The 26,259-nt window shown below is 45.9% G+C and overlaps 1 protein-coding gene across 1 annotated transcript in view; it reads right to left on the bottom strand.

Annotated features, from left to right (window-relative positions):
* Positions 1–428: 428 nt before the first annotated feature.
* LOC122928872 (transformation/transcription domain associated protein) overlaps positions 429–26,259 on the bottom strand; it is a 153,129-nt gene continuing 127,298 nt past the window's right edge. The window contains 9 exon segments of the mRNA XM_044282163.1: positions 429–1,937; positions 5,267–5,461; positions 7,200–7,403; positions 10,150–10,334; positions 14,991–15,208; positions 17,649–17,874; positions 20,599–20,860; positions 21,284–21,483; positions 24,041–24,131. Coding sequence (XP_044138098.1) covers positions 1,653–1,937; positions 5,267–5,461; positions 7,200–7,403; positions 10,150–10,334; positions 14,991–15,208; positions 17,649–17,874; positions 20,599–20,860; positions 21,284–21,483; positions 24,041–24,131 — 1,866 coding nt within the window. The 3' untranslated portion in view covers positions 429–1,652.

The following is a 26,259-nucleotide window of genomic DNA, read 5'->3' as shown; positions in this document are numbered from 1 at the left end:
ATCTCTTCTGTCTCCTTTGCTGAACAGGACCTGTGGTGACGTCACTCTGGTCATCACATGATCTTTTACCATGGTGATGGATCATGTGATGACCGGAGTGACGTCACCAAAGGTCCTGTTCAGCAAAGGAGACAGAAGAGATGTTGGGCTACGCGATCAAGTGGACTAAGGTGAGTTAAATAATTTTTTATTTTTTTTAACCCCTCCAGCGCTATGGTACTATGCATTCTGTATTCAGAATGCTATTATTTTCCCTTATTACCATGTTTTGCACTCGCGCTGAAAAACCACGGGTGTTCCCGCAACGCCCGTGTGAAAGAGGCCTAATAATTGACATTTCTCTGTCCATTTACATCCATTCATTACAGTGTGAACAAAGCCTTAAACCGCGAACCTTCATGGTGGAAAAAAAAAAGAAGCCTGGAGAGAAATTTTTCAAAATATTTAATTTGAAAATGCATGTACAAATACTTGTAAGAACCAACTCTCTTAACACTGGGCATTTATAAAACAGCTCATAGCAAAGAATGATGGAAGCGTCACCGGTCCTTAAAAAGTATAAACCAGTAGTCTTCCTCGGTGTTGACAAATAATTCCCCAAACAGCAAAGAAATGAAAGGCAACGCCAAGAAACAGTAAAACAGTCCATGGGTCCCTTTAAATGCCTTCATACCATGGTCACACGGGGCATATATCTGCAGCATTTCCGGCAGCAGCAAAGTGGCTACCCAAAAAAATAAAAAATAAATCCATGTCAAAATTCAGCTGCATAGCGGCTTTAAAATCTACAGCACGTCAATTAATTCTGCAGATTTCACCCTTTGCAATGTACAGGGTAATATCTGCATGTAACGAATACAGGATTTTGCCAGCAAGTTAAGTCCCCGCATATCTGTACTTTTATGCTCCCACATTCACATAATGGCTTTGTGAGCTCCAGCCGAGACTCCTCACTTGCAGAGAACGGCTTTAAGAACTGTATGTAACAAGACGACAAAAAAATAAAATAAAATCTATACATGATGCATCATTTTGTACAAGTCTTATTAAAAGAACCATTCAGATGAACATTGCCCCCAGCGTAATGAAAGGTACGTGGCTCCATACCAAGGCGCCATTGTGGCCTCACCGCTATTTAAACATATAAAATATTACAACTCCCTTGGATTAAACAGCCCCCCCCCCCCCTTCTTTTTCCGAATCGTATAAAGCAAGAGAACAATAGAGAGGGGAAGGGGAAAAAAAAATCATTATGTGTCTGTACAGGGTCCCTTTGTGTTTTTCATCCTCTATAGCTGCTATTTTATAAGCTCTGAAATGTGCTTGAACTTGAAGAAAATCAATATTCTCTTTGTAAAAAGGGGAGCGCTTAATGACATGAGAAAGAAGTGTTCTGTAAACATGATTAGCTTCCTTAGAGACCGGCAGATTGTCCCCAAAAAGCCCGTCACGTGTGCTGTAACGGTGGCGTCGACTAAGCCAGAGGTGGCCCATAAGGGACGGTTTTTCTAGTTTACATTATGGTCGGTTCGGGAAAAAGCTGTACAAAAAGTAACAAAAATAAAAATAAAAAAAATTTTTCACAGCATTAAAAATCCTTTATTGGTTAAGGGTTCTCTCTTGGTAGCACAGGGGGTTCAATTCAAGTTCGGTTAGAGCCAGGGATGCCATGCAGGGTCCATACGGCACAGGTTATCCAGACTGTTGGCGGCGGCCACTAATGTGTTGACTTTGCTCTCCCCTCCGTCGAATTGGGCCAGATTGTGCAGTCGGGTGACGATGGCGGTGACGGCTTTCTGGACCAGTGAAACCAGCTGCTGGCTGTCCATGTTCTCGGGCTGCCCGGCCGGCGATAGCGGAGAAGACGTGTCCTCTTGTGTCTTCTTGTGCCAGGCAATTATTTCGTCCCTCAGAACGGTTTTCAGGATGCCGTCAACCTGGGCAAAAGGGGGCGGAAAAAAACATTGTATGATTACATTCAGCTGGGAGGGAGGATTTGGCGACCTGCAATGAGTCCAAACAGACTTCTGTACGAGATTTACTGTAAAAGTTGCAGAGTGCATTTAAAGGGACAGTAACATTTTTCCTGCGTCTTTCTTAGCAGACCACAAGTCAGTTTTTATTTTTTCTAAATCCTTAGCGTTGCATGTCAGAGATGGGATGAGATCTGCTCTGGCATCCAATTATCTCCTACGGGGGGGAAAAAATGGGTCTGAATGACTAGAATACGAATGCAATAAAAACGGCAACGGCCCTGGTCTCAGTATGAGCTCGTCTACAGCTACTCCCAGCGTGTAATAATAATAGGAGTACTGGGATTTATGATAAGAAGACGTGGGGAGTTACTTCATCTACTGTGCAGAGTGATGCAGCTCATGTTCTACCCTCTGTAATAAAATATGCGAGCAAACGCTTCGGAATTGTCAAACGGGCTTCGATGGTTTTGGCAGGAGACAGTAGCAGCTGCTATGACTGGGCGGCTCTACTCGTCGGCCCAGGCCTGTTCACATAGAAGCTTTCAGCAGGAAGGAATTTGGGCGGAAATGAGATAATTTGCAAGAACAGGATTATGGCGGCCTGCTCTGAATAAGGTCCACCCCGCAGGGACCTCCCGTTTGGATGACTGCATCCCTAGATTTTATTGATTTCAGATACTGGCAGCGGAAAGCCTGTGTGCTAAAGCAGCGCTGTCATGTTCTGGGTCTGGAATGAGTTTATAGATATTGTGAAATGGATAAAAAGGTGCAACAGACATGTGGTGCCAAATTAAAGGGGTTTTCCGGGAATAAAATACTGATGAACTATCCTCAGGACAGGTCATTAATATCTGATCAATGGGGTTCCGATACCCGGCATTCCCGTTGATCAGCTGTTTGAAAAAGGCCTCCGCCAAGCACAGCGCCATTCATTTTATAGTGGCTGTACTTGATATTGCAGCCATAGTCTATTCCCTTGAATGAGACTGCGCTGGACCCAGGCCACGTAACCGATGAATGTGACGTCGCTGGTCTAAGAGGCTCACCAAAGCATCGCAGGCTCTCCAAAACAGCAGATCGGCTGGGGTGCGGGACATAGGACCCCAAGAGATCCAATATTGATGGCCTATCCTGAGGATTAGTCACCAATATTGTACTCCCACAAAACCTCAAAGCAAAGTCATATTTATGTCCATGTTTTTGTCCACAGGGGGCAGTGTAATAGAAACCAGCACCAGAGTACAGAAATTCTTAAAGGGGTTTTGTCAGGTCAGCAAATAGCATTTATTATGTATAGAACGTTAATACAAGGCACTTACTAATGTATTGGGATTAGCCATATTGCTTCCTTTCCTGGCTGTATTCATTATTCCATCTCATTAAACACTGCTCGTTTCCATGGTTACGACCACCCTACAATGCAGCAGCGGTGGTCGTGCTTGCACACTATATAAAAAAAATAAAAAAAGCACTAGCCTATGAGCGCTCTTATGATCCCGGTCACCAGAGAGGCCGGCATTTTTTCCTATAGTGTGCAAGCACGACCACTGCTGATGTATTGCAGGGTGGTCGTAACCATGGAAAAGAGCAATGTATGATTTGATCGAAAAACGGATCCAGCCAGCAAAGGAGGCAATATGGATAATCGCAATACATTAGTTAGTGGCTTGTATTAAATTTCTCTACATGATAAATGCCACTTGCTGATGTGACACAACCCCTTTAAGGCCAATGGATAAACAAGCAAGATAAGTGTGCTGCTAGCCTAGGTTTTCCCTATTCAGTATCAGTTGGGGTGATAAGTGACTATTCGAGAGCTCCAATCTTTAATTCAAGTCCGACACTTAAATTTACAGAATATGGTGCACTACAATGGAAAATGCAATTGACAATATATGGCTAAACCCTCACACTGATATTAAAATGAGACTTTGGCCAATATATTCTTATATCAAGAACATACCGGAGCCCACGCACCCCGTCAAGTTCTCTCAAAGTGGCACGGGACCTAACGGTAACCTACCTGTGCCATATGGGCAATTACCGATAGGGGCATAAAGTCCGACACACAGCGAACAGCATCCAGTTACCTCCAGCATGAAATCACACATACAATGGGAGGAGGCTGTGAGCCCCACCTATCACTGACTCATGTGATGCAGGCCACACAGGTGCACCTGAATGTTACCCATAGATCAACAGCAATCCCCAGCAAAAATGCATACAATGCATGCATGTGGTCCGCTGCGGGCATCCTCCATTGTATGTATTTTTGCTGGGGATTGCTGTTACCAACGGATCACATGTGCAGGATTTGCTCCCCCAATTAGAAATGCGCAACAGCATATGGGGTTTTGAGCATTTTCTGCCTTTTTAGACCACTTTATTTTGTTATTCTGTACATGCACGCCTGGAGGTGTGGCAACGCCAGGTTTGAATGTGCCTTGATTTTGATCTATGGGTAACATTCAGGTGCACCTGTCCGGCCTGCATCACATGAGTCAGTGATAGGTGGGACTCACAGCCTCCTCCTTCCTCCCATTGTATGTGTGATTTCACGCTGGAGGTAACTGGGAGTTGTTCGCTGTGTCAGACCTTATACCCTTGTAATTGCCCAATACCGCAAAGGTAGATTAGCGTTAGGTCCCGTGCCACTTTGAGAGACCTTAACTGGGTGCGTGGGCTCCGGCATGTTCTTGATATAAGAATATATTGGCCAAAGTCTCATTTTAATATCAGTGTGAGGGTTTAGCCATATATTGTCAATTGCATTTTCCATTGTAGTGCACCATTTTCTGTAAATTTCTGCTTTATATAGCCAATTACATCCGCACATTTGGCTATCCTGTGTAGGATGTTTTTGTGGTACATGTGGTCCGCTGCAGGACTCTGGCAGGCTGTTCCGGCAGGTAAACAGCCTGTCGGATCCGCCCTGCCACTAGTTCACGTGTGCCCCTGGACTGCCCCTCCGTCCCCATTCACTATAATAGGTACAGCGGCCGAGTTCCGGCAGTGGCACGGCGAGAGGCAGCCGGACTAAAAGAACTGCATGCAGTACTTTTAGTCCGGCTGCCTCTCACCGTGCTGCCGCCGGAACTCCGTCCCCGCTATAGTTAATGGGGACAGAGCGGCAGTCCGGGGGCACACGTGAACTAGCAGCAGGACGGATCCGACAGGCTGTTCACCCGCAGAACAGCCTGCCGGAGTCGCCTGCCGCTAATGTGAAAGTACCCTAAGACCACTTTATTCTGTTATTCAAGTCCGACATTTGTATAATAAATGTAAAATACCTTGAAATTTGGCTGTGCAAAGCAACGAGCAACTGCGATCATGGAAGCAGTCAGTGGACCGGATACTCCGATGGTTGTCAGAAACTCAGAAATATTTGGGGTGAGCCGGAATGGGACGGGGCGATTAGCGTCCAAGTCACCAGTGACATCATTGATATCGAACCGGAAATAAGCAACATTCAGCTTGCCCGTATCCTACAGGTGAACGAAAAAGAAATTAGGGACCCCGGTAAATGTCAGCAATCCTGGCATACTTTGGTACATACGTGCATTTACTCATAGAACAACAACTGTTCCTCTGTAATACCCGTTTGGAAATGTATGAATAAATTGTCAATGACATAGTCCGACACTGTCCGTACTGACCAGACAACATCAGACCGCGCAGGGACACAAGCTACTGACAAGGAGAATGATAACGCTCAGTTATTCATACATTTCCAAGAGGAATAACATTGTATAGGAGCATTCTGGCATCCCTTTGTGCGGAGGTAACCAGTATATTCAGGACGCACTAGGCTCTTCTAGGAGAATGAGCTTCTCTAGGGGCAGTTTGGGTTAGGGTTTTTGTACTGTACAATGCAAGTGTAATTGGGAGACCTACGTGAAGGGATAAATCGGGGCGAAATGCCTAGCGAAGGGCTTTAGGGGCAGTGCGTGACAAGAATTTAAAAAACACCTGTGTCATGCTCCTGATTCTATACCAGGTATAACAAAATATAATGGAGGGCTGTCCACGACTCAAATATTGATGCCTATCCTCAGGATTAGTGTTGAGCGAACTTGTGTTTTAAGTCCAGCGTCTAAAGTTCGGGTCCGTGGTAGCGGAATCCATCGGTATCGTATAGGTAGGGCGACTCCCGCCACCCAGACTGATCAGTTCTTAGGAGTTGTGGAGCTCAGGTGAGCGATGTGTCCTTTCTGCAGATCAGTCCCGTTCAAGTGAATGGGATTGAGCTGCAATACCAAGCACAGCCACTATACGACGTGTGGCACTGTGCTCTGTAAACAATGAAGTGGCCTGAACTAGGAGGCCCCTGCAAACAACTGATCGGTGGGGAAGCCAGGAGTCGGACCCCCACCAAACTGATCCCGATGTCCCATCCTGAGGATAGGTCCTTAATATGTGAATCTCAGATAATCCTATTAGAGGGGTATTTCGGTTACATTAAGTTATATCCTATCCACAGGACCCCCACGAACACAAGAACAGGGGCCCTTGTAACCCCTGAAATGAACGGACCAGCCGGTCAGGCATGTGTGCAACCGCTCTATTCATTTCTATGGGAATTCTGGATATAGCCAAGTGCTGTACTCGGCTATCTCTGGAACTCCCATAGAAATGAATGGAGCAGCCACATGCATACCAGACTGGCTGCTCAGTTCATTTCAGAGGGTACAGGGTCCCCATTCTTGTGATCAATGGAGGTCCCAGTGGTAGGACCCCCACCGATCTAAAAGTTATCCTCTATGCTTTTGATAGGCGATAACTTTATGTAAACTCTAAGTGAATATCCCTGAATACCTATGTACTTAAAGGGACTACCCCTTTAAGTACGTAGGCAAATCCGACCTTCTCTATGTAGTTCAGAACCTGTAGCGGCAGAATTGGGCAGGCATTAGCATTTACTGAAGTCTCCGAGCACGAAAGCAATGCTCCTGAATAATCAGATTTAGGATGATTTCAGGTATTCTAGAAACGCAACGTTTTCATTGTGTCATTCCGCTACACTAAGTCGCTGTACGCTCATCTGATGCAAGGCACACATCACTTTAATCCAAAGCACACAACTGCTCATCTAGTCCACAAGCAGCTGGCGCTGAAAGGGTGAGGCCGAGCGTGCAATTAAGGGAGGATTTGTACAGCCGTGTCCTGCTCCGGTGGTTTGACGGGCGGCGCAATATCTTATGCTTCTTCAAATACTCCACGCACCTGGGCAATCTGCAGCATCTCTGGATTAAGCCTGTTCAAATGAAAGACAAATTCCGCAAAGCCGATCAAAGCCAGCTGGATGGTGAACATCTTCCGGAAGGTCCAGTAGTCGGTGGCGTTGGGGAAGGTGTGCAGGGCCCACTCCTTCAGCATGCTGCGCGGCACCATGTTGCTCTGCACTTCCTTCAGGATGTCACGCAAGACCTACAACAAATCACAAGAGGGTTGCTATTATTTCAGCCTGCAGCCTTGGGCGTAATCTAGAGGCTTCGGAAGCTGATTGATGGCTTCATAGCTGCTGCCTCCAGAGCGAATGATGGAGACTGGGGATGTGAAGTGATTCTGAGACAGATCTTCACCAAAGGAGTGACATCAGAAATATCAGCCAGAGGATGGTCATTTCCATATAATAAAACATCATGTTTCTCAGCAATGCGGGCGTATATGAACATGGGACCAACACAGATGCCTTCAGCTGCCAAGTGACCATGCAACAGGTCCTCCAGGAGGGACAGTCTACAAATAGACTGTTTTTAACCGCATAGATCACAAAAAACTGCCGAAAATGTTTAATAAAGATCAATTGAAAAAATGATTTTGTAGCCCGAAATGAGTAAAATGCAATCATAAAAATAAAATAAAAAAACGCCCTGAAGCCTTTAGGGAATTATGAGGATCTCTGGATTTGGGGTGGCTCTATGGACATGTGAAAGTTTCAGTATCCAAGAGGGACACTCTATCCTCTGACAATACATCTACCAAGGTGGGGACCTTCTTCCTTACCTGTGAGGAAGGAGGTCCCCTGCCATGGCAGCAGTTTCCCTAGAGCAGGGATGGCCAACCTGCGGCTCTCCAGCTGTTGCAAAACTACAACTCCCAGCATGCCCAGACTGTCTACAACTATCAGCCTACAGCAGGGCATGGTGGGAATTGTAGTTTTACAACAGCTGGAGAGCCACAGGATGGCCAGCTCTGACCTAGAGGAAGGTCCCTTCCATGGTAGACTGATCCAACAGTGCTTATTAGACAGATCTTTCCTGCGAACAGCCACCTATCTCCTCATTTACCGGGGGTTAAGTGAGCTGCAGGGGGTTTATCATCAGTAAGGCCTCATGCACACGACCGTTGTGTGTTTTGCGGTCCGCAAAACACAAATGGTGTTCGTGTGCGTTCCGCAATTTGCGGAACGGCGTGGACAGCCATTAATACAACTGCCTATTCTTGTCCGCAAAACGAACAAGAATAGGACAGGTTATATTATTATTTTTTTACGGAGCAACAGGATGTGGACAGCACACGGAGTGCTGTCCGCATCTTTTGCGGCCCCATTGAAATTAATGGGTCTGCAGCTAAGCCTCAAAAACTGCTGCTCGGATGCGGACCAAAAAAACGGTCATGTGCATGAGGCCTAAAAAGTATGTTATAGCACAGACATAAAGCCGACTGTTCTTTAAACCAGTCAGGACAACATCTCCACTGTAATTAGAGAATACAATCTTATGCCCTGGAAGCCATTTTTTTTTCCCCTTTTTTTATTATACAATCCATTTGTTTCAATTAGAGAAATTGCTCTCTTTATTGGATATTAACACTTCTGTCATATTAAGCCACGAGGTCTCATAACTCACTGGAGGCTGTGCATTCATTTGCAGTGTGTGTGGCGCCCAGACCAGACCTGGTGCAGAATGCTAATCCTTCAGACAGCCGCCTGACCCTGGAATAAGGGTACTCACACAACCGTATTTTCAGTCCGCGTCTGATCCACATTTTTTTAGGGTCGCACACGGACCCTTTCATTCCTATTGGACCAAAATGAGCAAAATGCAGAGAGCACATGGGTGTCATCCGTGTGCTATCCGCATTTATGTGGCTTATCCGCAAATTACAGGACATGTCCTATTCTTATCCGTTTTGCAGACAAGAACAGGCATTTTTTCAATGGGGACCGCGAAAAGTGCGGGATGCACATGGACCGCATCCGTATTTTGTGGACACTAAATATTGGGGCCGCAAAACAGATACGGTCACGTGAATGCCTCCTAATGGAGTCTCCTGGAGCATCATGTCTCCTTCATTGTTTACTCAGACAGAGCGCCATACATACAACTGTGGCGGTGCCTGGTACTGCACCCCTGAGCTGCAAGAGGGAAGAAGCCCCTCATTATGATCTGTGAAGGTTAAACGCCCACCAATCCTATATTGATGGCTGATTATAATAAATTCTGGATTATCAGATGAAGAACTCATAATGTAGGTTATGTTAGTGTCTTCTTTTAGGTTGACTTTGAGAGACTGACTATCCTTAAGGGCTCATATACACGAACGTGTCCTGCCCGTTCCGTGCATTGAGGACTGAAAACTGCGAACCCCAATGCACTGGCACAGTCCGTGGGGCTGGGCAGACGGATGCAGACTCATTCGACTTGAATGGATCAGTGATCCATCCGCACCGCAAAAAAATAGAACCGCACCTGTTCGGCACCGCACCTTCTGGATTGCGGAGCCATTCAAGTGAATGGGTCCGCATCCGTGATGCGGTGCTCAAAAGGCCTGTGCCCGTATATTGCAAACCTGCTGTTTGCGGGCCGCAATATGCGCATCATCAAACAACCGTTGCGTGCATGAGCCGTAAAGTAAAGCTGTACAGGATTTCCAGTGATCGCCTGATAATCCAGAACATCTGACGATCTGTCATCACTTAGGGAGTTAAAGAAAATCAATTCACGCCGACATCTGCATCATTTCACGGAGCAGATGACCACATGAGCCTCAGTAGGGCTGGTCCAGCAGCTGAAGATGACTAAGCTTACCATCATCTTGTGTCAAGCTCATTTCCAGTGACATGACATACTTGCACGGCAGCGTATTCTATCGGGCGATTACGCCGGAGCAAGGGGCACAAAGCGTTCTACAGTGCGGCTTCCAAAATCCTTAATCAGAGATCCCGTACCTGATGACTGGCCTGCGTCCCTCGCGCTTGAACTGTGGTCAGTCGGTCATAGTAACGTGAAATGGGGTTGTCATGCTCGATGCCTTTCTTGGCACAGCGCTGCTTGTAGATCTCCACCAAGGAGAGAGAAGAGGGATTGTCTTCTACCAGACGCATCTGCGGTGAGACGGCCACGACACGGGGGACTGGAAATTAGGAGAGGGAGATGGATTAATGCAGATGTGGAGGCCCAAGCATCGCCTGTACATACCTCTGCAGGACCGAGGAATTAGACTAATTACCTGACCTCTGACATACACTACAAGGCATGGGCTAAGCATCATAGGTCCAGCTAATGAAAACGAGATCAGCAAACACGTATCATAACAATGACCAATAAAATATATAATAAATTGTAACAATAAATGAATAATAATAATATAAAAAAAATAAACTATAAATAATTAGAATTTTAAAAAATTACATGTAACGTGATATACTTTGCAAGTATCATAATGGAAATGCAGCAATGGAAAGTGGGGAGACGCTCCCTACCGGTTACATCCATTTCGGCCCTGGTCACCCAATATGACGAGGACCTCTTACCCTCTTACGACGTGTCTGTGTTAGTAAATACTTGTATTCCCCATGAAATTACAATTCTGAAGTATCTCCTCTCAGAATTCTGCATAGTGCCTGCTCCTCTGCTGCTCCTCCTGAAAATCTATGAATAACTTGTCAACAAGGGTTGTCCTTACACCGTCTGCACTTCCTGGACCAGGACAGTCAGTCTACTGCCAAGGAGAAAGATAATGCCCAGTTGTCTCTGCATTCACAGATTTCCAGGAGAAATTACAAAGGAAAGGCCAATAGATGACAAGCAGCGCAGAGGAGGAAAAACGGACTCCCTGTGTCAACAGAGACTGCCCTACGTTCTATCAGTATTACGTGTCCAGGAGGGATAACAGAGGAACGGCATCCTAAGGCCTCTTTCACACTACAGTATGTCCATTTCAGTGTTTTGCGGTCCGTTTTTCACAGGATTCGTTGCTTCCGTTTTTTTGCTTCCGTTGTGGTTCCGTTTCCGTTCCGTTGTTCCGTATGGCATATACAGTATACAGTAATTACATTGAAAAAATTGGGCTGGGCATAACATTTTCAATAGATGGTTCCGCAAAAAACGGAACGGATACGGAAGACATACGGATGCATTTCCGTATGTGTTCCGTTTTTTTTGCGGACCCATTGACTTGAATGGAGCCACGGACCGTGATTTGTGGCCAAATATAGGACATGTTCTATCTTTCAACAGAACAGAAAAACGGAAATACGGAAACGGAATGCATACGGAACACATTCCGTTTTTTTTGCAGAACCACTGAAATGAATGGTTCCGTATACGGAACGCAAAAAACGGACCGCAAAACGGAAAAAAAAACGGTAGTGTGAAAGAGGCCTAAGAAGGATGGAGTTAGAAGAGCTGATGGGCCCTCTATAATACTTGTGAAGCAATTGCCCGGTCCTCCTTCCTTTGCAGGAATGGCAGAGACCAAATTTTTTGAGGTCTGCAAATTGCGGATCCGCAAAAAAAAAAAAAAAAAAAAAAAAAAAGGACAAGAATAGGACATGTTCTATATTTTTTTTGCGGGGCTACGGAATGGACATACGGATGCGGACAGCACACGTTGTGCTGTCCGCATTTTTTGCGGACCCAATAAAATAAAAGGGTCCACATCCTATCCGCAAAAGAAAAAAAACGGAACGGACACGGAAACTAAATACGTTCGTGTGCATGTAGCCTTATAAATACACTACTGAGCATCGTCATAAAAATCATAAAAGAGAGAGAGAGAAAAAAAAAATAAACGTAACCAGGGCGGCAGATTTCTTGGACATGTTGCGTGGAAATACTCTTTAGGGGTGTAACTCACATGCAGATAATGAACATATGGCACCGTGATCGGTATTTTCTATAGGGTGATGAGGAACCTAGGAGTAAAGCCGGGTTCATGTAGGGTGAGAGTGGTGCAGTTCTGGACATGAAAGGCATTGCAGAAAAAGCATTTTATTTTGTGTGAAAACCCCATTTTCAAATACTGTGTTAGAGAATTCTGAGGTAACCGTATCCTCCGTTAAAGGGGTTCTCTGGTATTTTCACACGGATGCCTTGAGGCTTCCAGCAGAAACAGATCACGCGGACGGATCCAAGTGGGAAAAACTGGCGCAAAGACACTAAAGTGACGCTTTTATTACATATGTAAGTGAATAAGAATACAGAAGTTCCCATTCACTAACTATAATTATAATAAAAAGACTCTTCAGACTCGCCCTCTCGGCTGAGCATGCGTGTGTTTTCAAAGGGTAGAGAGGAGAAGGCTGCAGCCAGACACCTCTCATCTCCCAGGAGAAGAAAAGGTTTGCGTGCCGAAATTCAATGTGTTCGATCCTTCTCTCCGCTGACAACAGCCGGGGAAAAGCTGTGTGCATTAGGTTGTCAGCCAGTCTGATCCTACAAGGGCCTGTGTACTCGAGAGGTCTGTCCTGATGATTCATATCAGACTGTCGATGGTCACACACCCGATCACATCGCCCATTCCTTAGACGCGGCTCCTAATGTACCGGCTTATCCAAATAACGGAGTCGAAAAACACGTGCAACACAAATCTGTAGTTGCGCCATAACCACAACCCTGCGGCAATAGTGACAGCTTGGCTGAAAAATGAAGCTGAGCAGGTACAGACTGTCATCCGAGGATTACAATTGGCATTATGAGATTAGAGAAGCCGTTCCATCGTCTCGCACGAAGCAGAAGGAATATTTACCAAAGGAGGATTACCGAGCCGGACAAAACAATGAAATCTGCAACCTCGTGGCCTCTTCCTGAGCTCAAGAAAAACATAAAGCCTTCCATCTCCATCAATCTCTTTGGGGGATGCAAATTGTGCAAAAAAATAAAAATAAATATATATATATATATAAAAATTGCAATCAACCACAGCAAAGCCTGAGTTGGATGTGGATCTATCGCAGCTTCGCCCTCGGATTTCACCCCCTATATTGTAAAGGGTGAAGTCTTGAAACACCGCCAGTCAATTTCCGAGCTGATTATTTTTTTCACGGCACGAGGATGAGAGTTGGTAAAAGTCGCATCCAATCCAATTTGCTTCTACTGTAATGAGCAGCGGATTTTCAGGGTTGAAATCAGGATGAGAAATCTGCCCGATGTGAAACCCTTAACCCTAAAAAAATCCTTTAAAGGGGTTGTCTCACTTCAGCAAATGGCATTTATCATGTAGAGAAAGTTAATACAAGGCACTTACTAATGTACTGTGATTGTCCATATTGCCTCCTTTGCTGGCTGGATTCATTTTTCCATCGCATTATACACGGCTAGTTTTCATGGGGTTACGACCACCCTGCAATCCATCAGCGGCGGTCGTGCTAGCACACTATAGAAAAAGAGTGCCGGCCTCTCTGGTGGCTAGAATTATGGGATCATGCATAGGCACGCATGCGCTGCAGCTCCTGTCCCGACCGCCCTGTATCTGCGCTGCAACGGTGGTCACAACCCCTAGATACGAGCAGTGTATAAATTGATGGAAAAATAAATCCAGCCAGCAAAAGGAGGCAATATGGACAATCACAATACATTAGCAAGTGCCTTGTATTCACTTTCTCTACATAATAAATGGCATTTGCTGAAGTGAGACAGCCCCTTTAAGGCACATTCAGACAACCACACAGAAATAAGTAGCAAGTGTTTTCTGTCACCGTTCTCACAGGTGAATGTGTTTCACCTGCCAAGTCCACGACCGCACCGGAAAACACGTGCAGGTTTATCTGCACCGTCCGAATGCGCTCCAAGGGCCAGCAATGATGGCTGATGCAATACGGAAGGAATAAAAGGGGTTAAAGTCCAGGCTCTAATCCTGGCGAAAGCAGAACGTGGCTGTGGGGAGAAGAGAAAGTCTTGATTACATGGCTCGAGATGCGCTATCTTTCTGATAATTACAGGCTCATTAGCACAATATGGGTCACGTGCCGTCTCTTCATTAGTCAGCCGGATCTTGCATTCTCTTTCCAAATCACTCGAGCGGGGGGTTGACTAGAAGCATCGCTGTAGACAGGCTCCGGCTTATAATCGAATAAATAACCCCACACGAGCTTGAGCACCATCCATAATTTATTAACTATAAATGCGGTGCTAGAGGCTGCGATCTGCATCTCTGGCTACATACTGTAGAACCCTGTAGTGAGGCGGTCACATCAATGGTAAAGAGCGCAGGGAAGTCGCTCATACTGCGATACACAGACATATCAAATCCAGTGTCGGGGTTTGCCACGAATCGGCGGCAAGATCTGCATGTATAATATAGGGATTTTGCTGCTGATTTCACCCCCTGTACATTGTAATCTGTGCTGCAGGTCAATTTAATCTCCGCAGCATGTAGATGGAGGTGTTAAAATGTCATCTAGACGGGTGGTATGCATTTACCCTTAAATGACCTATCGTTTAACTCAAGTTTTTATGTTAAACATATTATTTATAGGTATATTTAATTTTTCATGTCACTATATACGTTTAAACAAAAACTATAAAATCCTGCAGTTTTCGCACTGGCTACTAAGCCTAATAATAGACCCCACTTCTTGGTCTGTTGTTATGCATAGACGCTTGTACTCTGTTTTTACTGATTGCACAAAATAATTAGGTTCTCGATCGAACTCTTGGAGGTGTTTATATATGTCCACCTCGCGGATCAATATAATTTGCATAATTTTTCTTTTGATCCATTAGTTTTTTTATTTTTATATCAAACATTTGCTTTATATCCCGAACACTCATAGAGGCACAGACTTACCAGTGAAGAAAAGGTGGCGCTTTGTGGTCTCCTTTCTCTTTTCTAGACATGGATTGAGGAGACGCAGGAGCTGTAAGACCCGCTCTTCCCTCCGGGACTCGGTCAGACAGGCGTCGTTCATGACCAGGTAGGGGTAAATTTTCCCGTTGTGACCTCTGATGTAGAGTCTTCTGGCAGCCGTATTGTGCTTCTGGACAATCTCTACTCTGGGCATAAATCTATAGAAAACAACAAGAGGATATCATCACCAAAATGGCCAACAGGATGTCATGGCTTCTCGACGAGAGAGAGGCCACCTACTGATAGCCAACCTTGCAGAACGCCAATCCATGAGGCAATATAACTGGTACAGATTTTACCATCTTGAACACCACTCTGCAAAAATCGCAGCCCAAAATAATGGGACAAAACTACCATAAAGCACCATGATGGAAAGCGTGCTCCTAGAGATGAAGGCGGACCTCCCAAGAGTGCGTATCTGGATCTTTAAGGGTTAAAGCACTAAAGTGGTGATGAGACTGCAAAGATGACGGGTATAAGTCTACTTGGATTCAAAGTCCAATCAGCAAAAATGAGGAGAAGCTCTTGTTCTCTGTGACGAGCTGCCAAGTTGTAAATGTATGCTCGGCGGTAATCAGCATGATGGGGAAAGCGATGCTGCAGCTCAGACGGCCAGCTAGAATCACTTTCCCGGCCAAATACCATCTTCAGTGCGGTCGTTTCTCACTTTAGTTCGGGAACCATTCATTTACGAGCGGTGATGCTGTAAATGACACCTGGCCCACAGGGACGCTTATAGACAGGGTGACATCCATCACTGACCGCTGAAGCGCTGGGTGCAGAAGTGCTTTATGTGTCCCCCCCCCTCCCCTCCCAAGTCCAAACCCCGTGCTGGTCCATAAATCAACTCGTATAAGTGTCCAAACGAAAGGAGATGATTATTGACCTATTAAAGGGGATGCAACATGTGGAACTGTCCTCATACACACCGGAAATGGCTACCTCTGCAACACGTCTATATTTCTTTAAAGGGGTCGTCGAGTTCCCTATATTGATGACCTATCCTCAGGATGGGTCATCAAAATCAAGATGGTGGGGGTCCGACACCCGGCGACCCCACTGATCAGCTGTTTGAAGAGAACTTGCTCGGTCCTGCGCACCATTCATAGGAAGCGGAACTATAACTGCTCCTTCCCATTCAAGTGGATGGGACGGAGGAGCTGTAATCACTAGAGCTTCTTTCAAACAACTGATCGTCGGGGATGCCAAGAGTGGGACCCCTGGCGATCTGATATTGATGACCTATCCTGAGGATAGGTCACTCGTAATGAAAACTGGACAACCCCTTTAAGTCCAGGACATATTCAAAGGGAGTCTATCATCTGAACCATCCCTTTAAATTTAGTTAGCAGGCCTTCACATACAAGCAAAGTGGGCAGGACTGGCCAACTATCTTATGTGTATAGGGTGATGAAGGGGGGAAGAAAGATCAGACATGTCGAATTTAAACATGCCCAATCCTTTGCTCTTGAAGGAGATAAAGATGCGCCAGGGAGTCTGGCAGCCAGTACACCTCTCTACCCGTTGAGAACACATGCATGACTTGGCTGAACCCGGCATGCATGTGTATGGGAGAAATTACTGTTGGCCAACAGCTATTTTACGGTATATTCATGGCCAATTATGCCCTTAAAAGGAATTTGAGACTTTTATATTGATGACCTATCCTGTAGATAGGTCACCACTATCTGATCAGTGGGGGTCCAACGCTCGGACCCTCAACAACCTCTCCAGAGAACAGGTCATCAGTATAAAAGTCTTGGAAAACCCCTTTAATAAAGTGTAAGAAAGAACCCAGAAATCCGTCTCATCTCCTCTGTCATCAATTTTTGGAGCGGAAGGACAAATAGTGGAGGGGGGCAACGTTGTCCTATTCCGAGTGTCATTTCAAGGGGTTGTACGATGTCACTAAAATTACACCTCTGTTGCCCACGGGTTGTGTCTAGCATTAATACTCAGCTCCATTATTTAAATGTGGCTGAGCTACAATACCAGAAACAGCCTGCGGACAAGAGCGGCGCTGTTAATGAGGAGACCCTTCTTCATAATCTCTGATGATGGATGGCACAAAACTGCATATCTATTAGCAGTGAAATCACCAAAAATCATGCAAACAGAAGGCACCCACATGAACGCAGGTCTTCGCGTGAGGCCGCAGTGTGCGTGCATGTCTCGCGCTTTTCCTCGAGCTTTTTAGGCCTTGTTGAATAAGATTCATTTCCTACAATATCCCTTTTATACTATTATTCTGAGCCAGCCTGCCGGTACCTGTCAAGGACTTCACTCGGGAAGCCATTAGTTCGGCCGCATTCAATTTTTCTTTTGTATTCTAGCATTTTACTATCCAGAAAGGACAATGCCCCAGAACTGTCATAGCAACGAGAGAAATGAGAACACATTTCCGGAACAATCAGGTAGCAAGGTAACGCTAAGAGCGCTAGCCACAATGGCCATGTGAATAAACAATTCATCACGCTATGACAACCGGGAGGTCACAAAGTTGCAAACAATGAAACTTGCTTCAAAGCCATCATCAAGGCAGCGATCTCCATTGTAAGGTAAGCGCCTTCTCTGGGCGATGGGGGGGCTTCACGTTACCTGGCGATCTTGATGTAATAATGCGTTGGCTTCGGCATGAGGAACTCTCCGGGAATCTCCACTTCTGCCGTCTGGGCGGAGAAATTGCTGAGGAAGCGACATTTCTCCTCGATGAGGAAGAACTTGGGCAGTTGTTTGGTTTTGGCCTCCAGGATCTTGATCCATTTCTTGAGCTTGGAGATGAGATTGTGCAGCTTCATGGAGCCCGGGACGCTGAAGTCAAAGTCTAAAGGGGGGAGAAAGAGAGAACGGAATGAATAAGTGTGGACCTATTCCAGAGGGTGACCACCATCTTTGATAGTGGTGGCCTATCTTCATGATCAAGGGCCGACTCCAAGCACCTCCGCCAATGAGCTGCATGAAGAAGCCACGGCGCTTACGCCCCTTCCTAGGCCATGTGACGTCACGTTCATCAGTCACATGGCCTAGGCGCAGCTCAGTCCCATTCAAATGAATGCAGGTGAGAGCTGCAATACCAAGCACAGCCACTATCCAATGGATGGCGCTGTGACTGGTAAGCTGCGAAGAGAGTGTCCAGTGAGCGCAGAGGCTTCCTAAAACAGCTGATCGGCGGGGTGCCAGGAGTGGGACGCCTGCGGATCTCATATTGATGACCTCTCCTGAGGATAGGCCGTCAATCTGAAAATTCCGGAGAACCCCTTTAAGACTGGCGTTTTACATGCCAGTCTTAATTAAAAAAAAAACACAACAACAACAACATTGTCTCATCTGAGACATTGGTGGCACATCACTAGCATAGGACCCGCATCTTTCACCAGAATGGGTCCCTGAAAGTGAAAACGAGCACAGCGTGCTCTCCATTAATTTCTAGGGGAGTGAGCGCGATAAGCTATTTTCGGAAGTCCCACAGAACTGAATGAAGAACGCGCCTTCTACAGGACTGGCGGAGATAGCCGAAATAGTGCATGGGGATTTTCGACAGTCCCACAGAAATGAATAGAGGGCGGCCGCACATGTGTGGCTGCTATCCTCTCACTTCGGGTGTCCCGTTCTGTAGGAAGTTCCCCCTTTCCGAATATTTTTTCGCAAAAGTCAAGCGTTTGGGACCCACCCAGACATCAGACCCATTCAGCCAGTGGATGAGCGATGAATGTCTAAGGATGCACTACCCCTTTAAGTTCACATTTTACAAATGTCATCATCCCAAGGTCTCCTGCAGTGATCACTGAGAGTAGACGACAAATCGAAACGCCATGCACCAGTGCTCCAGTGCAGTTGAAGGGTGTTCTTCAGCTGTTCCCATTCCTAATGATGCAATCACTATGTTAAAACAGCTAGTTAAATTGGAGAGGCTTCCGAACACAGCTGCACACCGCACATAAAAACGGACCGGCGATGGACTGAATAAAGTTAGACTATTAAGAATTAAAAATAAACATCTGCTGCGATATATACTCAAGAGGACTCCGAGTCCCTGGTGCACAAGATGTGCCCATTCTTCACACAAGCCTTCTCCAGCTCCCACCGGTCAGGAGACATTTTACTATATAGAGCCATAAATAGATATTTAAAGGTTAATCAGGCACGTCTCCCTCCGAAGGGCTTTTTCTATTCAAAACTGCATTTCCGGAAGCAACGTCGACCCATTAAACAGAAGGAAAGCAACATTTCAGAGCATTAACCGCAACTGAATTTCTGAGGCTGGGCAAACAATCGCTGGGACCGGAGGAGAACGCGCTGCTGCCTCTTACCCTGCTGGCCTTCATCCATTAAATTTAATCACATGGTTCACGTCTTCCATTATCTGCTGTCATGCAACTGTTGTGCCACACGGCCTGCATCATGAAAGACTTAGTGGGCTCCAGATATGTAGGTCATATTTAAAGCTGGAAGCTACTTTACAGTGAATCTCATCAGCCAATTTCGATATCGCGGCGGCTCCACACGGCGGGAGAAATCAGCGTCCCACCAGATGGCCGGCGAGTCTTAGAAAGGGGAAAGTGCTAACCTTGGGTGCCCCAAATAGTTTGTACAGACTCAAAAATGTAATGGCGGGGGTTAAAAGGGAAGGCAAAAAGGGACAGATGTCCCCGAGTCCAATCCAACCGATACCAATTATGTTTAATATGGTGTAAGGTAGCATATGTCAAACCCGATCATAGGTCCCAAATCAAAGAGTGTCCTTTTGGCTGTATGAAAGCGGGGTGCAGACTGTGCTATGCCATACAGGAAAAAACTTTTTAAAAAGTATACTGCACAGTATAGGTTTGCCTATGGGTAACATATGCCAATGAACGCCAACCAGGTAGCATCCATCCGAGGTATAGGTTGAAAAAATCCTACTGATGTCTTTTGTACCTCCAAAAGACACAGTGTGAAAGGAGCCTTAGGGAATGACAACTGCACTGACCCCATTTTTGACTTATTCCAACAGTTGTCAGGGAGGAATAAACACTGCAGATATTGATAGTGCATCATCTAGTCTGTGTCACCTCCTTAGAAAAGATGTCTCCTTCCGCCCGTTCCCTATGTCCTAGTACGCGTGACCCCACTCTATGAGACAGAGCAGAGATTGTCGCTCTGGCAGTCTCAAGCTATCCATGTATTACATATAAATGGCCGCCTTGACAACACAACGGTGTCTGGTTGGCCTCGGCTTCCCCTGCCAAAATTTGCTGTTTGATGGGGGCGTCAGTGGTAAAGCATAGCCCAACTACACCGGTGACAGTCGTGGTTTGTTATACGTATCAGCAACATTGTCAAAGCCACGCCATTCACGTACCCAGCTTTATATGGTCAAGTCCGTTTCTCTGGAGCAAGTGGTTTAAATACTAGTTACTGACCTCTAAAACGGAAAACAAAAAGGAGGGTTTGTCCCTAACCTACTGCTATAGGGTAGGATATAATATTACATCCTCAATCCCGGACGCAGAGTGGAACCTATAAGTAGCGAAGAGAAGCAGAATAGGATGAAACAAGCCCTCGTTACCTGTTGTGAACTGGCTCTTCAGCTTCTGGAAGACCGGGTCTTGTGCCGTGGCCTGGGCTCTTCTTGCCAGCGACTCGGAGGCTGCGCTGGAGAACATGGTTGAGACGTTGGAGACATTCTCCAGCCCCACACCAAAGGTGCTGACCAGCTTCTTGACAAAGTTCAGAGTATGAGGGGTGATTTTGGCATCAGAAACGGCTCCGCTTTTCTCAAAGGCCACGGAGTAGCATTTCGCCAGTCCTTGCTGCAACTGCCTGAGGACCTGAAAGAACGAAAATAAAGAAGAATGTCACTGTAAGCTCTCCTAAAACTCGCCCGGCAGTGTGTTTGGTGACGTCACCGGCCTCTGATGGACGGGCTTTAGCGCTGCCCTAACCGTTTTACTGGCTAGGGCAGCGCTAAATCCCGCCTATCAGTGCTGGTGACGTCAACAGGGTTCCTGGCAGCCCCATGGAGAGCCCCGGTATGTCACCGGATCTCCAAAAAATGCATTTGCCCTGCGCGATTTAGAGCAGGGCAAAGGAGAACATCGGAGCATGAACTGCTCAGATGCTTATGTCAGGGGGGCTGCCGGGGGGGGAAATGGAGGTATGTCCGGGTTCAGACAACCCCTTTAAGGTATATGACCAAGAAGTGCCCAGTAGCCACCCATTGATTGTATCATTGTACAGGACTCCGCACTTACCTCCTCATGCCAGTTCTCTCTGAACCAAACCATCTGGTCTACGATGCCTTCCAGAGATGACAGAAGGGTGGGGTGCAGCTCTCTCTGCATGTGCATGATTCGGCTGCACCTCCACATGGGTGCTGTGGCACGGATTGGCCCCGGGTCAGAGGCAGAATGGGACTGGGTACCCACAGAGCTTGGCTGGTGCTGCCCAGAGTCTGCGGGAGAGCAATATAGATGCAATCACTTTACAGCATAGGCACAAATTACAGGTAGAGACCGTTTCAGTAGATTCCCAGTTCCCATCAACCTGCATACAGGCAGACACTTCCTTTGTAGATTTAGTGGTAGATTTTGCAGCCGATCACCGGTTTGAAAGGGCAATCGCTGTGCCCTCTTCTTAATATACCAAGCACAGCGCCTATATTGTGTAGGTGCTGAACTTGGTATTGCAGCTCAATCCCATTCACCTGAGGCCTCAGAGCTCTCCCGAGCGCCATGGCCCCTTACAACAGCTGATCGGCGACAGTGTAGGAAGTTGGGCCCCCTCCGATCGGATACTGATGCCCTATCCTGAAAGTAGATCATCAATATTTAACCCCTTTAAGCTCTGGAGCTCAGAAAGCCTTGTATATATGAAGGCTATGCAGAAAGGATCAGTCCCTTTAAACAAAAAATAAAATTATAATCTATTTTAGCTGCCGCTCTATTCCGCGCATCTTCCGTTCGTATTCATTTTTCTACAAGCTAAAGTGATTTTATAGGAGACATCATTACTGCAACAAGAACATTTTACATCCGCCCATAATGCTTGAAGAATAACCAATGAAACAATAACGGGACGCTGTAAGTCACCGTGCTGTCCGCTGGGATATATTGCAAAGCTCTGTGCAGCTAGCCTTCTATCTGTATTTGGGTAGGCAGGATGCAAAAGGAATACAGACGCCATTAAAGCAGCGTCGGGGGATGCCACCTAGCTTTCCCAGTGTCCTGAATGGCCCACTCTGCCTAATTATGCAGAAATATGGGAGAAAGGGATGCATAACAAGGCAGATATCGTGAACTTGGAGGTCATCCAGAACAATTAGCTGATCAGAATCTGAGAACTTCACAAATGAGGAGAACTCAAGCAGTTGAAAGATAAAATATCTGCAGCCACCACTAGAGGGAGCTTCGTACAGGTTTTATCATAGCTTTCAAGCTCCCTCTAGTGATGGTTGCAGTCAGAATTATCTGTTAGGGTATGTTCACGCAGCAGACTTTGCAGAGGCAAAATCCACAGCTGGTTTCTACTTTGAATGCCATGGACCAATTTGTGGCTTAAAGAAGACCTTTCACCTCTCCTGACATGCCTGTTTTAATAGCTTCATGCTATTCCTCATATAACAACAATTCTACATCTATTCTTATGGCTCTATGTTGTGCTATTCCTTTATTATTTGTACTAGAAGTTATGAATGAATTGCTAGCAGTCTGCAGTAAGGGTACCGAGGGGAGGTAACCAGTTGGGGGGGGGGTGTCCCTGCACAGTCTGAAAATAACAGCACTGATTGGATAGAGTGAGTCTGTGCAGGTACACACCCCCAACTGGTCACCGCCCCTTTGTACCCTTACTGCAGACTGCTAGCAATTCATTCATAACTTCCAGTAGAAATAATAAAGGAATGGCACAACATAGAGCCATAATGAATAGATGCTCCAGAATTATTATTACATGGGAAATGCATGAAGCTATTAAAAGAGGCATGTCAGGAGCGGGGATAGGTCCTCTTAAACTCTATTTGATAGCACAACTCTAAAAAAAACAAAAAAAAAAAACACTTGTGCTTTCTCGGTGTGGTCGCGGCTTTAAACTGGCGGAATCTGTGCCATGATTCTGGCGGCATTCTGGTGCATCATGAGAACATACCCTTAAAGGAGTTTTCCAGGACTTTTTGCATTTATTCATGAATGCTCATTTCATTAATAAGACCCAATGCACAAGACCGGTCCGCGAAATACGTAAGTAGTTCATGTGCTGTCCACATTTTTTGCGGACCCATTGACTTCAGTGGGTCCGTGGTCTGCACTTTGCAGACATACAGATGCGGCAAGCACACGGATCATCTGTGTGTTTTACACATTGGTATGTCCGGTCCGCCAAGAGATAGAACCACAAAATGCGAACCATGGACCCACTGACGTCAACGGGTCAGCGAAAAATGCTCATGCAACACAGACTGTATCCGTATTTTGCGGCCCACAAAATACATACAGTTGTGTGCAGGAGGCCTTAAAGTAATATCACTGCCCGATGTATGCAACGTCATCAGTTACCTGGAATACATTGGGTGCAGCCAGTCTTTTTGGAGCTACTGCACGCGTGCTGAATTACATACACTAGGTTGCGTCGGACACAAAGGCGTATAGAAGAGGGACATTGTATGGCAGAAGATTTGGGGACATTTACCCCTGAACCTGTTCTAGACGGCCAGACCCTAATCTAAATGCATGAATGGCGGGATCACTCCGCGCTACAAGAACAGTCCTCAGACGACTAATGGGATATGGAATCAATTTGTGATGCGGAGTAGAAAGCGCTGCCGCCCTCAATAAAAACCTGTTCATAGGATTCCAGAGAAAAACGTTTAGCAAGAAGCAAAATATATTTTCCAGTCTTCTGCCATCTTTACGCTGTGTCAGCACACAAATAGGAAGCATGAAATGACTTCCTCTCCTAATGTAATCTATGTGTAAAACCCGGAGATTAGCTCCTCCGGGGGCCCCGAGACTCACCGCTTTTGTAACGCTCCCTCTGCTCGATCTTCAGTGTTAAATACAGCGTCCGGATGGGAAAATACACGGCTTGAGGATATACTCTGCCAACCTGAGAAAGGCAAAGAGTTCAGACGTTACGCTCATTTCTATGGAGGGCGAAAAGGAAACAAGCGTGTAAAAGGGACTAGAATAGACTAATAAAACCATTGGAATTAGGTCTATGGACGGGCTCCATACATTTCCATGGGGAATATGGCACGATGTTTAAAACGTCTACATACACGCAGACATTGCAAATGTGCACAAACTGTGCAGTCTCATACCTGCATTGGTGTCCTCCCGTCAAAATTGGCACTCCTTTCATAGAATGAGAAAAAAAACACTTTGACTGCTCACTTTGGCACTAGAACTGACATTTGCCAGGTGCACAGGACACACAGCGCAAGCGCGGCTGAAGTGCACACCCTTACCCTGTGCAGCGATGATAGCAAGACCGCGCATGCGTCATTTCTTAATGCTGAAACAGCAGCTAAGGTCTGCGCATGCTCCACCTGTTAGGATGGGAACTAATGGAGGATGTAACTCTGACAAGACAATCCTGGATTGATTTTTGGCTACATTCTTAGGAACTGATGGTATTTGCAAATGTTAATTCGTTTTCAGTTGTGCAACAATGGAGCTTACACGACTTCTTGGAAATACCCCTTTAAGGCATTATGCTGGAGCAGAAAGTGGCTACAGAGCGCATCTATCTTTCTGGAGGGCCCAGCATGTCCATGCAGTACAAAAAAAGCCCAGTGATTTTAACGGCTATGGACATCTTCGGGGCAACTTTTTTTTGGGGGGGGGGGGGGGCTATAATCATTTTCACAATTGGTCTTTCTTACATATTTTCAGCAGTTTTTGTGATAAATTGGGTTAAAAATCAGTTTGCAGACTGTCCCTCCTGAGCTCATGTGCAGACTTATCTCTGATCTCCTGACCTCATAAACACTAATTTAAGCCATATTCTTACCAGTTTGATATCAATTTAGCTATAATGTTTTTTTTTTTAGGAGGTCACAGATGAGGCTTTACATGAGCAGTCAGTTGGCGGAACTCAGAATGGACAGTCTGCAAATAGACAGATTTTTAACCCCCAAAACAGCTGAAATTTAGCCCAAAATCATGCACAAATCACAAAAAAAAATTAATTGCCTGAAGGTGTCCATAGCATTCAAAGAACTTTTCCAGGAGTTGCATTACAGTTATATTGATGACTTGCGCTTAGAATAGGTTATCAATCTCTGATTGACAGGGACCTTACTCCCGGGTCCCCTGGTTGATCAGCTGTTTGAAGAGACCTGTGACGTCACATCCATTGGTCACACCAGTCAGGCGCAAGCTCAGTACCATTCAAGCGAATAACAAGCACAGCTACTGTACAAAGTAAAGCGCTGTGCTTAGTATAAGAGCCACATCCCCTTCAAAAAGCTGATCGGTGAGGGTTGCTAGCAGTTGGAGCTGGGGGTAGGTCATCAATCTGTAAAATCTTTGTGACGAGCACCATGTCATACTTAATTTCCCCTGCGGAGGCACTGCAGGCAAAAACTTGCTGCCAGATTACAGTTGATGACTAGAGGTCCATCACATATATACGTATATCATCTATTGGGACAGTTAGTGAAATGAACGTTCATATATGCCCAGCCATCAACACTGTTACAGTACAAAAAAAACATGGCTAATCGATTTGATTGATTTATACAGTGCAATAAGACAGGAATTGATAGGTTCCCTCTGTACAATGCACCAACTTGGCGATCAATATCAATGCGAAGCTGTGTCTTTGGCAATGCCATGACGAAAAAAGCAACAGGTGTGCCACCTCAGCACTTCCGCCTGGTGCTAGGGGTCAATTAAAGAGCGTCCTCCTGATCATCTTCCTGAGTAAAACAACGAGGCAGCAGAATGTGATCAGTGCGGCATGATACCAGCTAGGTATGGTACTAGATAGAGGGGAAAAAACAGCAGGCGTAATGACACCAGCCAGCAAGTCTCCGAAATGAGGCCACAATTCCCAACGTACCCAATGGCGCGCACTGGCAGTGCCCATTAGAGAGTAATCTTACTCTACATAATTGAGGCTCCAAAGGTAAAAAATATCCTCCGTGAGTGCAAAATCGCACGCCTGCTTAAGGAAGAATTAGGAGATGGAGGGTTTCAGCCGTCGCGCATTAGGTGCTCCATTACATTCG

This window comes from Bufo gargarizans, chromosome 2 (assembly GCF_014858855.1).
Source record: "Bufo gargarizans isolate SCDJY-AF-19 chromosome 2, ASM1485885v1, whole genome shotgun sequence".
Taxonomy (NCBI): domain Eukaryota; kingdom Metazoa; phylum Chordata; class Amphibia; order Anura; family Bufonidae; genus Bufo; species Bufo gargarizans.
Note: the sequence above shows the minus strand (reverse complement) of the source record. Positions and strands in the feature narration are given on the sequence as shown.